This window comes from Narcine bancroftii, chromosome 7 (genome assembly GCF_036971445.1).
Source record: "Narcine bancroftii isolate sNarBan1 chromosome 7, sNarBan1.hap1, whole genome shotgun sequence".
NCBI classification, from domain to species: Eukaryota; Metazoa; Chordata; class Chondrichthyes; order Torpediniformes; family Narcinidae; genus Narcine; species Narcine bancroftii.
The window spans coordinates 83,426,589-83,440,403 of record NC_091475.1 but is presented as its reverse complement, the minus strand read 5'-3'; the positions used below and the strand labels follow the sequence as shown (position 1 = coordinate 83,440,403).

Below are 13,815 nucleotides of genomic sequence, written 5' to 3'. Positions count from 1 at the left end.
AGTGCCATTTTAAATATCAAACCAGAGCTTGCTGAATTAAGGTTTGGTGTTCAAGACCTGTGTCCCCTGCCCCCCCCCCCCCCCAACTCAAGCAAAAACCGTGGCAATTAAATTTGAACTTCGGTTTATCTTCCCATTCAACTTGTGTGATGACTCCTCATTGCTTTAAAGACCAAAAATTCTTCCCATCATTTTTGAAATTTTTCTGAACAAAACAGTTGAGCCAAAATGTGTGGGTGGCATCATTCTGAAAGAAAAGTTTGCGTGGCTATTTCCTGTAGTGAGCCCCAATGTGTTTTCTGCTTCATCATTTGGCATTGGGGATTTATCACGGTGTTCAGTAAGGAAACGGGCTTCTATTGCAGATGAACTTGGATCGCATTCCTGGGGTACTAACCAAGAGGTCTGCAAGTCATGAAAAATGTATATCCTTGCCATGTACCATGATGAAGGGCTCAAGCCTGAAACGTCAGTTATGTAATTTTATCTTTGCTATTTAAAGGATATTGTTTGATTTGCTGAGTTTCTCCAGCATTTTGATTTTGTACATCCTTGCCTCCTTTCTGCTCCCACCCCTCCTTAACTCTAGCTAAATTGAGCCCTCTGATTTCCAGCCCAGTCCTGGAATACCTGATTTGTGCCCCTGATGCTGTGAATTAGATATTCCCCTCCTTTGCATTTGTTGCAGTTACTACCAGCTCCCTATCCACATCCTTGTTGCTGCTGGTTCTTTACTTTCCTATATTCCTGATTAAAAATGACACATTTTTTGAGATTCTTTGTGGAGAAATAGATGGCTTTTGAGAAGGTTAAAGTATATATGCTGGGTTCTACCATCTCCTCTCAAGTTGGCTTCATCTTGCCTTGGCAACGTCACCAGGTTGGTCAGCCTTGAGACTGAATGATCTCCATATCTTGGCACATCAACAGTTTCCTTATGACCCAACCATCTTTACTCATTTAAGCCTCCTGATCTCTCCACTGTGCATCAGATGAATCCTAAAGCATTCCAATCACAGTGCTTTTTGACTCACACTGTCTACAGTTGTGTCAAGCCTTCTAAAAGTACACCCTTTGTGATGTAACACTCCCATTGGATGTTTGATGGGTTCTTCTGCTTGACTATATAAATCGAACTGGAACCCATGAAGAATATAAATGTTACACAAAGGCTTCTGGTTCCAAAGACAGAGCTGGCTACCATTAGAATAACTATCTTACTGGCACACAGGCATAATTAAAACTGAAATTTGACAATCACTATTCACTGAATTGCAAATTAAAACTTTACATTTGACACACTTGCCATATGCTTTGTATTTGTCAAGTGGAGATGATTTGGAATGGAGGAAATATAACATCATCATAGATCTATATTTGCATGTATCAAGATTTGTTAACGTGAACCAATTCAGTAAGTCTACAGGCCTCCTTCCCAAGGCTATACATTGCTGTGATGTAACACAATGCCTGTGATATTGTCTGGGTTCTGTTGTTTTATCTTGTCATACAGAGTGTCTGGTGTGTGAAAGGTGGTTTTCTAATTGTAGAAGGAAGTTGACACTTGGCTCCCCACCCACCTGTACCATCTGCCACTTGAGCTGCTCAGGCTTGGGTGATGGCATCTCCAGATAGCTCTCCCGGCTCTCTGGCACTTCTCCTTTGACTCTCATACCAACTCTTCTTTGATAATGGCATCTTCTTTGCCCATCTTGAATTGTTTATGTAAAGCCCTGCAGAATAGCATTTCAGATTTGCATAGATTATCGCAAAATGAAAAATTACCTTCCTCTCCTCTGTGTGTCAAATGTAAACTTTTAATTTACCTTTTGTTGCATTGTTTTAGTTTTACATCTTCATTCCTGTTCTAATGATAGCCAGGGCTATGCTTCAGTTTGTGGTTCCAGTGACAAATCTTCTAAAGGATTTGTTGATGAATATTGTTGTCCAATTAGCACTGGATTTAGAACTGGGTCCATGCATTTATTCCAAGGAAATTGCTAAGAAAATATCATTAGAACGTATTTGAAACAAACTGCTGAAGGAAGTGGTAGAGGTGAGAGAACCAGTAATTATAATGTTTAAAAGACATTTAGTCAGGGTCATGGAGAGAAAAGGGCTAGCGGGAAGACTTGGTCAGCATGGTGAAGTTGGGCTGAAGGGCCAGTTTCCATTCTGCAATGCTCTGACTCGATATCCAAGACATTCAATATCACTTTAACAAATATTTTGTAGTGATAAAGTGTGAAACCTAAAGATATCTTGATTGCAGCTAGCTCCCTAAACGTGGAATGCAACAATGGGCAGTTATGATTGTCGTCATCTTTTTATGACCCAGCAGGAGACTATTTGACCTGCTGATGACATAGAATAGACCATTAGATCTATGCTGGTTCACAGCCTAGTCCTGGCAGTCCCATTATTTCATTTATTCTGTCAACCCTAACCTATTTTGTCTCTCATGGTGTTCACTTTAGCCTGATTTTCCACCACCCACCCCCATCAGGGGTAATTTACCTCTCAGCTCACACATTTTTGGGATGTTGAAGGAAACCAAAGCCCCCAGAGGAAAAGCATGCCCTCAAAGGGACAAGTTGCAAACTCTGCACAGACAGCACCCAAAACGGGTTATGGAAGGGAATAAAGATGATCTGGAACTTGTGGTGCTGAACTTGGGACGACAGATTTTAATAACATAAGACAGGACCTTAAGCTGGAAGCAGCTATTTTTCAGGTATGTCAAGATAGGACTCTCAAAGTAAAATAAAGAAGGTTAAGTCTAACTTGCTCCTGTTAGGGTGAAGGTTAGATAGTCGAGGCTGAGGATTGATGACTGTGTGGGAATCTTTGAAGAAGGTTGAAGAGATGGTGCCAAATTGTATTGCTGTGAAAGGGAAAGAAATATCCCCAATTATTTTTTTGTATCTTGGGGATGAGAATAACCAAGGAAAGAGTGGGATCTGTTAGGAATTAGAGGCAATCTGTGCTAGTGGATGTTCAAATTCAATGTGGCAGGACTTGCATGCTATCACTTCCTATTAAGCAAAAATGGGTAGCATCTATAACTGCAATGAACTTCTGGATGAGCTCAATACCTTCCACACTCACTTCAAAATCATGCACCTACACAAGCCCACGCAGCCCCGGTGACCAGTGATCCAGGACTTTGATATTGACGTGAAAAGACCCTTTGAGAAGGATTCCGCATCTGCCTACATCGTTTAAACCTGTGGCCACCACTGGGTGGAGTTTTTGCAGGCATTTGCAACCTCTCTGCTCCAGTCTGTCCCAATCTGCTTCAAAGGACATCCATCAAACGGGAGCTCAGGATGAGCAAGGAGATCTGCCTCAAAAACTACTGGCTGGTGGCCCTCAAGGAGTACTCGTCTACTGTGATGTGATGATGAGGCCCTCCAGCCTACAGTGATGGTGAGGCCCTCCAGCCTACAGTGATGGTGAGGCCCTCCAGCCTACAGTGATGGTGAGGCCCTCCAGCCTACAGTGATGGTGAGGCCCTCCAGCCTACAGTGATGGTGAGGCCCTCCAGCCTACAGTGATGGTGAGGCCCTCCAGCCTACAGTGATGGTGAGGCCCTCCAGCCTACAGTGATGGTGAGGCCCTCCAGCCTACAGTGATGGTGAGGCCCTCCAGCCTACAGTGATGGTGAGGCCCTCCAGCCTACAGTGATGGTGAGGCCCTCCAGCCTACAGTGATGGTGAGGCCCTCCAGCCTACAGTGATGGTGAGGCCCTCCAGCCTACAGTGATGGTGAGGCCCTCCAGCCTACAGTGATGGTGAGGCCCTCCAGCCTACAGTGATGGTGAGGCCCTCCAGCCTACAGTGATGGTGAGGCCCTCCAGCCTACAGTGATGGTGAGGCCCTCCAGCCTACAGTGATGGTGAGGCCCTCCAGCCTACAGTGATGGTGAGGCCCTCCAGCCTACAGTGATGGTGAGGCCCTCCAGCCTACAGTGATGGTGAGGCCCTCCAGCCTACAGTGATGGTGAGGCCCTCCAGCCTACAGTGATGGTGAGGCCCTCCAGCCTACAGTGATGGTGAGGCCCTCCAGCCTACAGTGATGGTGAGGCCCTCCAGCCTACAGTGATGGTGAGGCCCTCCAGCCTACAGTGATGGTGAGGCCCTCCAGCCTACAGTGATGGTGAGGCCCTCCAGCCTACAGTGATGGTGAGGCCCTCCAGCCTACAGTGATGGTGAGGCCCTCCAGCCTACAGTGATGGTGAGGCCCTCCAGCCTACAGTGATGGTGAGGCCCTCCAGCCTACAGTGATGGTGAGGCCCTCCAGCCTACAGTGATGGTGAGGCCCTCCAGCCTACAGTGATGGTGAGGCCCTCCAGCCTACAGTGATGGTGAGGCCCTCCAGCCTACAGTGATGGTGAGGCCCTCCAGCCTACAGTGATGGTGAGGCCCTCCAGCCTACAGTGATGGTGAGGCCCTCCAGCCTACAGTGATGGTGAGGCCCTCCAGCCTACAGTGATGGTGAGGCCCTCCAGCCTACAGTGATGGTGAGGCCCTCCAGCCTACAGTGATGGTGAGGCCCTCCAGCCTACAGTGATGGTGAGGCCCTCCAGCCTACAGTGATGGTGAGGCCCTCCAGCCTACAGTGATGGTGAGGCCCTCCAGCCTACAGTGATGGTGAGGCCCTCCAGCCTACAGTGATGGTGAGGCCCTCCAGCCTACAGTGATGGTGAGGCCCTCCAGCCTACAGTGATGGTGAGGCCCTCCAGCCTACAGTGATGGTGAGGCCCTCCAGCCTACAGTGATGGTGAGGCCCTCCAGCCTACAGTGATGGTGAGGCCCTCCAGCCTACAGTGATGGTGAGGCCCTCCAGCCTACAGTGATGGTGAGGCCCTCCAGCCTACAGTGATGGTGAGGCCCTCCAGCCTACAGTGATGGTGAGGCCCTCCAGCCTACAGTGATGGTGAGGCCCTCCAGCCTACAGTGATGGTGAGGCCCTCCAGCCTACAGTGATGGTGAGGCCCTCCAGCCTACAGTGATGGTGAGGCCCTCCAGCCTACAGTGATGGTGAGGCCCTCCAGCCTACAGTGATGGTGAGGCCCTCCAGCCTACAGTGATGGTGAGGCCCTCCAGCCTACAGTGATTTGAGATGTTGGTTTTGGAGCAACCCCTGCCTCACAAAGGACCTGGACCCACAATGGATGACATCTTGATGGCCCTCATCTGTGTTGGCCCACGTGGATTGCAGGAACTCTTAAATCATGCTGTTGTTCATTGACTGCAATTTGATATTTAACATCATGCCAACAAAACTAATCATCGTACTTGGGGTATATCCCTCTGTAACCGTATCATTGATGTCCTCATCGGAAGACTAAAATCAGTATGGATTGGCCACATCACCTCGCGGACCATCAATGTGGGCACCTCAGGGCTGTGTCCTTAGTCTTCTGCTCTCTCCAAAACCACGATTGAATAGACAAGCTCTGACTCGACACATTCTATAAATTTGCTGATGACAAGCACTGTTGATGTCTGAAATGTACGACTGAAATTGAGAATATGCTTGTACGGTGTCAGAACAATCTTGCTTTCAAATGTGAGCGAGACTAAGAAGAGGATTGTGGATTTCAGGAAGGGGAACTTGAGGGTCTATGGACCTGTCTTTGTTGGTGGGACAATGATGGAGCTGGTCAGTAGTTTCAAGTTCCTGGGTATTTTTGGAGAACTTCTTCTGGGCCAGCAAATCAAGGCCATTGTGGAGAAGGTGCATTAACGTCTCTACTTTTTAAGAAGTCTGAGGAGGTTCGGCATAGCATTGAACACTCTAATGAGCTTTTCAAGATTTATTATGGAAAGTATACTGACTTGTCATATTACTGCGTGGCTTGAAAATGTGTGTGCCTAGAAGGCTATTGAAAGTGGGAGAAATCACCAAATTCATCACAGGATTTGGAAGACATCTACGAGGGATGCCTGCATAAAAGAAGGCAGTCGACATCTTGAAAGATTGTAAACAAAAAAAAATGTGTAGATGCTGGGGTCTAGTATCTAGTATGTGCCATCTCATTGGCTCTACACAAAGCCCTGGAACACCTGGACAGCAAAGATGCATACATCAGGATGCTCTTTATCGACTACAGTTTGGCATTTAACACCATTATCCCCTCAAAATTGATCAGCCCCTATCTGATCATCTCCTGTCCACTCCCTACTGTGTAATTGGATCCTGGATTTCCTCACCTCCAGACCACAATCGGTGAGGATTGGTAAGAACATCTCCTCCACAATCTCCATCAGTACTGCAGCACCACTGGGCTGCATTCTTAGCCCCCTGCTCCACTCGCTTTACACCTATGACAAGGACACCATCTACAAATTTGTTGACAATGCCACTCTAGTGGGTTGTATAAAGAAAGGTCAGCACACAGGAGAGAGATTGAAAACTTGCCCGAATGGCGCAACAACCTCACATTCAATGTCGCCAAAACCAAGGAGCTGATGTTTGACTTCAGGAAGGGCAAACCAAAGGAGTGAAATCGAGTGATCATTGGGGATCAGAGATGTAGATCAAGTTCATGGGAGTCACTGTCTCGGAGGGTCTTTTCTGGACCCAGCACACTAAATGGCATCATGAAGAAAACACGTCAGTGCCTCTACTTCCTCAGTTGTACCTAGAACAACACTTGAACAGCCATGGCATTGAAATCTATGAGCCATTCTGGTCAGTGGGGAGGCTGTGGATGGGTATTCAATGATAGCTGGGGAGCACAGAGCCTCTTTCTGTGCTGTCTGACTTAGTGACTTGTCATTCGACTTTTCTTGCGTGTCCACTTTTTAAAAAAAAAAAAAAAGTTGTTGACAGTATGGCATGGAATCTGCAGCAGTGGGTTGATTAAGCCACGTTGACTGAAATCTTCAAGTGCAACCTTTAATACTCCATTCTTTGTCGTGGCATTTGAACCCACATCTTTTGGATTGAAGTGAGACGTGGCAGACACAATGAAGCAAAAGAAGAAAAAAAAATCTCTTTATCCCTGTGTTGAGAGTCTGTGTCTGCAAATAGTCACCAATGCAGCAGAGATATCTAAATTCCAAACATTGTACGTGATTAGTATGGTATTCATGACATTTTTAAACTTTATGTATGTGATCGTGCTCATTCGTAGTCTGGACGAGCATTTATTATTAGGGGATATTCATGACGTGTTTCCTTCCAAACTTAGCTATTATTATTAATAGTTATTATGTAGTGTCTTTCTGCAGGATAATGATCAGTCTCTTTTGGAACTAATGTTACATTTTGCAATTTGTTCTGGAATAGATAATCCTTTGTTGTTTTCCTAAATGGGATGGGTCACAGTGATTTTCCTCATGGTAATTTCTGGTAACTTGTTCTGTTGGTGGTTGTGTGAACTGACTGTTGCCCTCTACAATTATGCTAATCACCTGTGGTGATTTCCAAGGGTGACCTTGCACAAAGGATATTTACTATCTTTTTGGATCTCAAGAATCCAAGTAGTAAAGACCCTCTAATGCTTCTAGTCACACAAAGATGGTCAATTCTTGATCGAACAGACTCACAGAAGGCTTGAATCTGCAGTGTACAGGAATAACTAGTGAATGGTTATTTCATTAAAGGGAAATAAAGAAAACATTGTTGTACATGAAGTTACACTGGAATGACCACTCTATGCCTTGTTGGTAATGTTGAACGGAAATAGAAATTGAAATCTCCTTCAAGTAGACATGAAAAGCAGGAGAGTTCTCTGTGTGTAGTTGTCAATAGTTACTTCCTGACTAATTCTTAATCCAAATTTTTATGGTGGCTGTTATCTTATTGACTTTGTCAATTTTGTGTTAAATCAACCACACCAGTACTGTTCTATCTGCTATTAAATACTTTGGGTTGTTCTGAAGTGATGACACAAAAGAAATTCAATCAATTTCTCACAACTGTGAGGTAAGGATTTTTCAAGAAATAAAAACCAACAATAATTTGCCATGAGTGTTAAAACAAAGGTGCCTTTGCACCTTAATTTCCACCCTCCCCCCCACCCCTCTGTTTTAGAAGTAAATTTGGGCAAATTCTTGACACTATTTTATGCCACAGGCGTTGAATAATTAATTCCTCTCTTTCAATTGGGTGCCACATGAATATGGAAAGAATGAACCACTCCTGAAAGCTGACAGGTTCTGAGTGCACGTTATAATGGAAAGCCCAGTTCTTCCATTAGATAATTGCAGCTGAGTCCAAACCTGGAGTGATTTTTTTCAATTTTATTATCTGTTCACTGCCCAAAATGCTAATATAAATCTTAATGATGCAGTAAAGTTGTAGAATAGGTTTGAATTTAAGAAGTAATTGGGCATTCATTGTGGTGTAATGTTTTGAGATTTTTGTTTCTAAGAAATTCATCTGAATTGCTTAAAAATTGCTCTGTAATGCTTGCCATCGCCCATGAAATTCTAAAGCTAAGAGTTGTTTATCTCTGTTTGCCCAAATAACAATGTTGAAGTTAATGATGATTATGGGAACATAATTGCATCTTTGCTGTAGTCAAAACATGTCTTTGTTGTACTGGCAATATCCTGAGAAGCTTCAGTGTTATTTAAGTTGCCCTCTTAGATGTTTTGTCCTGGTTGTATGATAAAATGCTCAATAATGGAAAATTTTGGCTTCTGGATTTTAGTTCATTTAATAGCATGTTGCTGTGTGTTGTAGAATCAAATAAAAGCATGAGCTGACGTGGACTTTTACCCCCTCCATAAATCTTCGTCTGCGAAGCCAAGCCAAAGAAGAAAAAGAATAGGAAATTGTACTAATCCTAGATTGATGAAATCTCAATTAAATTCAAGTCTAAAGACCACTTCAAAATGTTGTTAAAGACTCCAGGCTAAAACCATGGTTGTGTGTCTCCTAGGGATGCTGTGAGACCTGCTGAGTTTCTTCAGCAATTTGCATAATTACTTCAAAACATTGCAAACATTTTATTATTCATATCCAACTGGATTTGGATGCTTTTTACAGTTAATCAATAATTTTCTTGATGCCCAATGTACTGTTCAAGGTACTGTAATTAACAAGAATCTCTTTCAACCCTCAATCTGTGCAATCAGACCTTCAGTGCACTAGTGTCTCCCGAGCTGATTGTAAATTTTCTCCATATTGAAGTCGGAGTGTATTTTGTTGAAAATGGGAGCTCACTTTCTAAGCAGTGGATGCGTCAGATTTTCCAATCTGTTCGGGGAAAGAGAAATTTTTGACAGTTGTCCACTCCCTCTTGTTAATTCAGAATTTGTGGTCATGAACAAGTCAGAAAATTTGTTATTTTGCAACAGAATCACATATCCAAACACTGCTTAAAAATTACATTTAAAAATAATAAATACATTTGTGCAAATCTAAGAGGAAGTGAGGTTGTGTCTGTCATTCATTGTCCATTTAGAAATCTAATGACAGAGGGGTGAGAAGCTGTCCTTGTGTTGCTGGATGTTCATCTTCATGTTTCTCACCTCCTGACTGATGGTAGCAGAGTGAAGAGGTTATGGATGTAAGTGAAGAGGAAGAGGTGGTGGGGGTCCTTGAGGACAGAGGCTGCAATCTTCAGACACTACCTCTTGTCAAAGTTGATGGAATGAAGGCTGGTGCCCACGATGGTGCTGGCCAAGTTCTATAGTATTTTCTTTGCATTACAATGCATTGCAACCTCCGTACCAGACAGTGATGCACCAGTCAAAAGTACACCTGTAGAAATTTGCTATTCTTTCTTTCTTTGGCTTGGCTTCGCGGACAAAGATTAATGGAGGGTTAATGTCCATGTCAACTGCAGGATCGTTTGTGGCTGACAAGTCCGATGCGGGACAGGCAGACACGGTTGCAGTGGTTGCAAGGGAAAATTGGTTGGTTGGGGTTGGGTGTTGGGTTTTTCCTCCTTTGTCTTTTGTCAGTGAGGTGGGTTCTGTGGTCTTCTTCAAAGGAGGTTGCTGCCCGCCGAACTGTGAGGTGCCAAAATGCACGGTTTGAGGCTATATCAGCCCACTGGTCAATGTGGCAGGCACCAAGACATTTCTTTAGGCAGTCCTTGTACCTCTTCTTTGGTGCACCTCTGTCTCAGTGGCGAGTGGAGAGCTCGCCATATAACACGATCTTGGGAAGGTGAGGGTCCTCCATTCTGGAGACGTGACCTACCCAGCGCAGTTGGATGTTCAGCAGCGTGGATTTGATGCTGTCAGCCTCTGCCATCTCGAGTACTTCGATGTTGGTGATGAAGTCGCTCCAATGAATGTTGAAGATGGAGCGGAGACAAAGCTGGTGCAAACGTTCTAGGTGATGCCGGTAGAGGACCCATGATTCGGAGCCGAACAGGAGTGTGGGTATGACAACGGCTCGGTATACGCTAATCTTTGTGAGGTTTTTCAGTTGGTTGTTTTTCCAGACTCTTTTGTGTAGTCTTCCAAAGGCGCTATTTGCCTTGGCGAGTCTGTTGTCTATCTTGTTGTCAATCCTTGCATCCGATGAAATGGTGCAGCCGAGATGAAATGGTTGACCGTTTTGAGTTTTGTGTGCCCGATGGAGATGTGGGGTGGCTGGTAGTCATGGTGGGGAGCTGGCTGATGGAGGACCTCAGTTTTCTTCAGGCTGACTTCCAGGCCAAACATTTTGGCAGTTTCCGCAAAATAGGACGTCAAGCGCTGAAGAGCTGGCTCTGAATAGGCAACTAAAGCGGCATCGTCTGCAAAGAGTAGTTCATGGACAAGTTGCTCTTGTGTCTTGGTGTGAGCTTGCAGGCGCCTCAGGTTGAAGAGACTGCCATCCGTGCGGTACCGGATGTAAACAGTGTCTTCATTTTTGAGGTCTTTCATGGCTTGTTTCAACATCATGCTGAAGAAGATTGAAAAGAGGGTTGGTGCGAGAACGTAGCCTTGCCATTGTTAATGGAGAAGGGTTCAGAGAGCTCATTGCTGTATCTGACCCGACCTTGTTGGTTTTCGTGCAGTTGGATAACCATGTTGAGGAACTTTGGGGGGCATCCGAGGCGCTCTAGTATTTGCCAAAGCCCTTTCTGACTCACGGTGTCGAAGGCTTTGTTGAGGTCAACAAAGGTGATGTAGTGACATACCAAATCACGCCAAACTCCATTTTGTATAACTGCTGGCAAGCCTACTAAGCGATTGTAATGACAACGTAAGGCCCCAGAACAGATCTTCAGATATGTTGACATCCAGGAACTTGAAGTTCTTAACCCTTTCCACTGCTGACCCATTGATGAGGGCTAAAACACAGGATTCTTTTGACACTGTGGTTAAGTGGAAAAACACACACAAATGCAGGAGAAATTCAGAAGGTCAACAGTGCCCTTATGTAGCAGAGATAAAAATACATCACCAATGTTTTGGTCTTGAGCCCTGCCTGCATCAAGGTGTGGAGGAACATGAGATATATCTGAACAAAAGGGGGAGGGGGGGAGGCTTGGTGAGGGTGGTAGATGATGGGTGGGGGGAAGGAGAGAGGATCATGGGGATGGGGGGAGGAGTCTAGGCTAGGTGGAGAGAGAAAGGAAGTAGGAACTGGAATAATTGTTAAGGGGTGGGGAGGAGAGAAGGGGGAAAACACAAGCTGATTAGTGGAATGCAGTGACCTCCATGTTCATGCACTGGGGTTGGTGAGTGGCCAGACAAAAAATGAGGTGTTGTTCCTCCACTCTCCAGGTGGTCAGGGTGGGGTAGTGTGAAAGGCCATGGACAGACGTGAGCTTGAGAGTGTGTGGTGCGCTGTTAGACAGAATCAGACACACACAAGGTAATAAAGACTGAACAACAGGTGTTGTCCTGTCCCCTTACACTCCTGCAGGTACAGAGGTTGCCCCCTGCAGTAGGTCAGTGGTGTACCACCACAGAGTGTGACTCAGAATTGAAATGGTTGGCTACTGGGAAGGTCGCTTTTGTTGTGGATGGAGAGGAGGTGCTAGGCAAACTGATCTCCTAATCTGCGACCGGTCTCTCTGATGTAGAGCAGGCCACAGAGGGTGCACTGGATGCAGTAAATGAGTTCTTTGGAGGTACAGGTAAAGTGCTGCTTCACCTGAAAGGTCCCTTTGGGGCCTTGGACTGTGGTGAGGGAGGAGGTGTGGGTGCAGGTATTACACTTCCTACGACCACAGTGGAAGGTGCCGGGTGGGGGGTTGTTGGTGATGGGTATGGAGGGAAGAATGCACAAGGGAGTCATGGAGGGAGCAGTCCCTACAGAAGGCTGAGGGGGGAGGAGAAGGAAAAATGTGTCTGGTGGTGGGATCCTGCAGTAAATGCTCCAGATGTAGTCTGTGTCAGGATCTCTCAATTGGATCCCACTTTATTAACCCTCCCACCCTCTAACCACCTATTCTCTTTCTTACCCCCCACCTCAAGCAACCCCTCCTACCCTTCTCTCTCTCCTTCCTCCATCCTTCCCCCATGCTCCCCCTGTTAACCCCCTCAACACGCCAACAATCCCCAACCCTCCTCAACTTGCTTTATCCCCTTCTCTTCTCCACCCGCCCCCGCAGTGTTTCTACCCCTCTCCATCTATCACCTCCCACTCTCACCACCTCCTCCCCCTTTCCCCTTTTGTTCAGACATCTCTTATGTTCCTCCACACCTTGATGAAGGGCTCAAGCCTGAAATGTTGGTGTTGTATCTTCAACTTTGCTACACAAAGGGACTGTTTGATCTTGATGAGGGCTTGTTTGTGTTCTCCTAATTTTTTTTCCCCCCTCCTGAAGTCCATAATCAGCTCCTTGCTCATGTTGGGTACAAGGTTGTTGTTGTGACCCCACTCATCTAGCTGATCCATCTCCCTCCTGTACGCTTCCTCATTGCTGACTGTGATACTGCCGATGATCATGGTGTTACTGGCAAATCTGTAGATGGCATTTGAATTGTGCCTAGGCACAGAGTCATGGGTATAGAGTGAGCAGAGCAGTGGACTAAGCATGCATCCTTGAGGTGTGCCCGTGTTGATTGTCAGTGAGGAGTTATTTCTGATTTGTATTGACTGTGGTCTTCCAATGAGGAAATTAAGGATTCAGTTGCGAGGACTGCAGAAGCCTAGGTTTTGGAGCTTGTTGACCAACACTGAGGATACGTTGGTTTTGAAAGCTGAGCTGTTGTTGATGAAGAGTACCCTGTTTCATGTCCTGCTGTTCTCTCGGTGAACTAGAGCTGAGTGGCAAACTCTCCAAATGGTCAGGTGCTGTGTCTTGCAGTGGCCAATGTGAAGAGGAGGTTAGGCAAGGTCAACCAACTGATAGCTGCTGGATTGGATAACATTCCCAGCCGGGTGCTCAGGGGATGTGCGGCTCAGCTAGCGGATGTTCTCACCGACATCTTTAACATCTCCCTGCGAAGTGCTGAGTCCCCACGTGCTTCAAAGTCGCCACCATTGTCCCTGTGCCGAAGAAGTCATCTGTGTCCTGCTGTCGTGACTACTGCACTGTTGTACTCCGATCCATCGTCATGAAGTGCTCATCTTGGGGCACATCAAGCTCCTGCTGCCCCTGACACTGGACCCCCTGCAGGTCGCATCCAGATCCAACTGCTCTATGGATGATGCCATCGCCCCCGCCCTCCATCCATCTAGCCCTCACCCACCTAGAAAAAAGGGACTTGTATGCTCAACTGCTGTTTATCAACTTCAGCTCGGCATTCAACACAATCATACCTCAGTACCTGATAAGGAAGTTGAGCGTGCTGAATTCTTGATTTCCTGTTGGGGAGACCTCAGGCAGTGCAGATCAGTTACAGCACTTCCAAGACAATCACACTGAGCTTGGGAGGGGTGGGGGTGGGGGGGCAGAGCTGTG

The 13,815-nt window shown here is 46.0% G+C and overlaps 1 protein-coding gene across 4 annotated transcripts in view; it reads left to right on the top strand.

The window, feature by feature from the left end:
* The first annotated feature begins 428 nt into the window (after window positions 1-428).
* Window positions 429-13,815, top strand: part of LOC138739087 (LIM domain only protein 7-like) — a 218,083-nt gene continuing 204,696 nt past the window's right edge. For all 4 annotated transcript variants that reach the window (XM_069890547.1, XM_069890546.1, XM_069890545.1 and 1 more), the window contains exon 1: window positions 429-468. In XM_069890547.1, coding sequence (XP_069746648.1) covers window positions 444-468 — 25 coding nt within the window. In that variant the 5' untranslated portion in view covers window positions 429-443. The remainder of the gene's footprint in view (window positions 469-13,815) is intronic.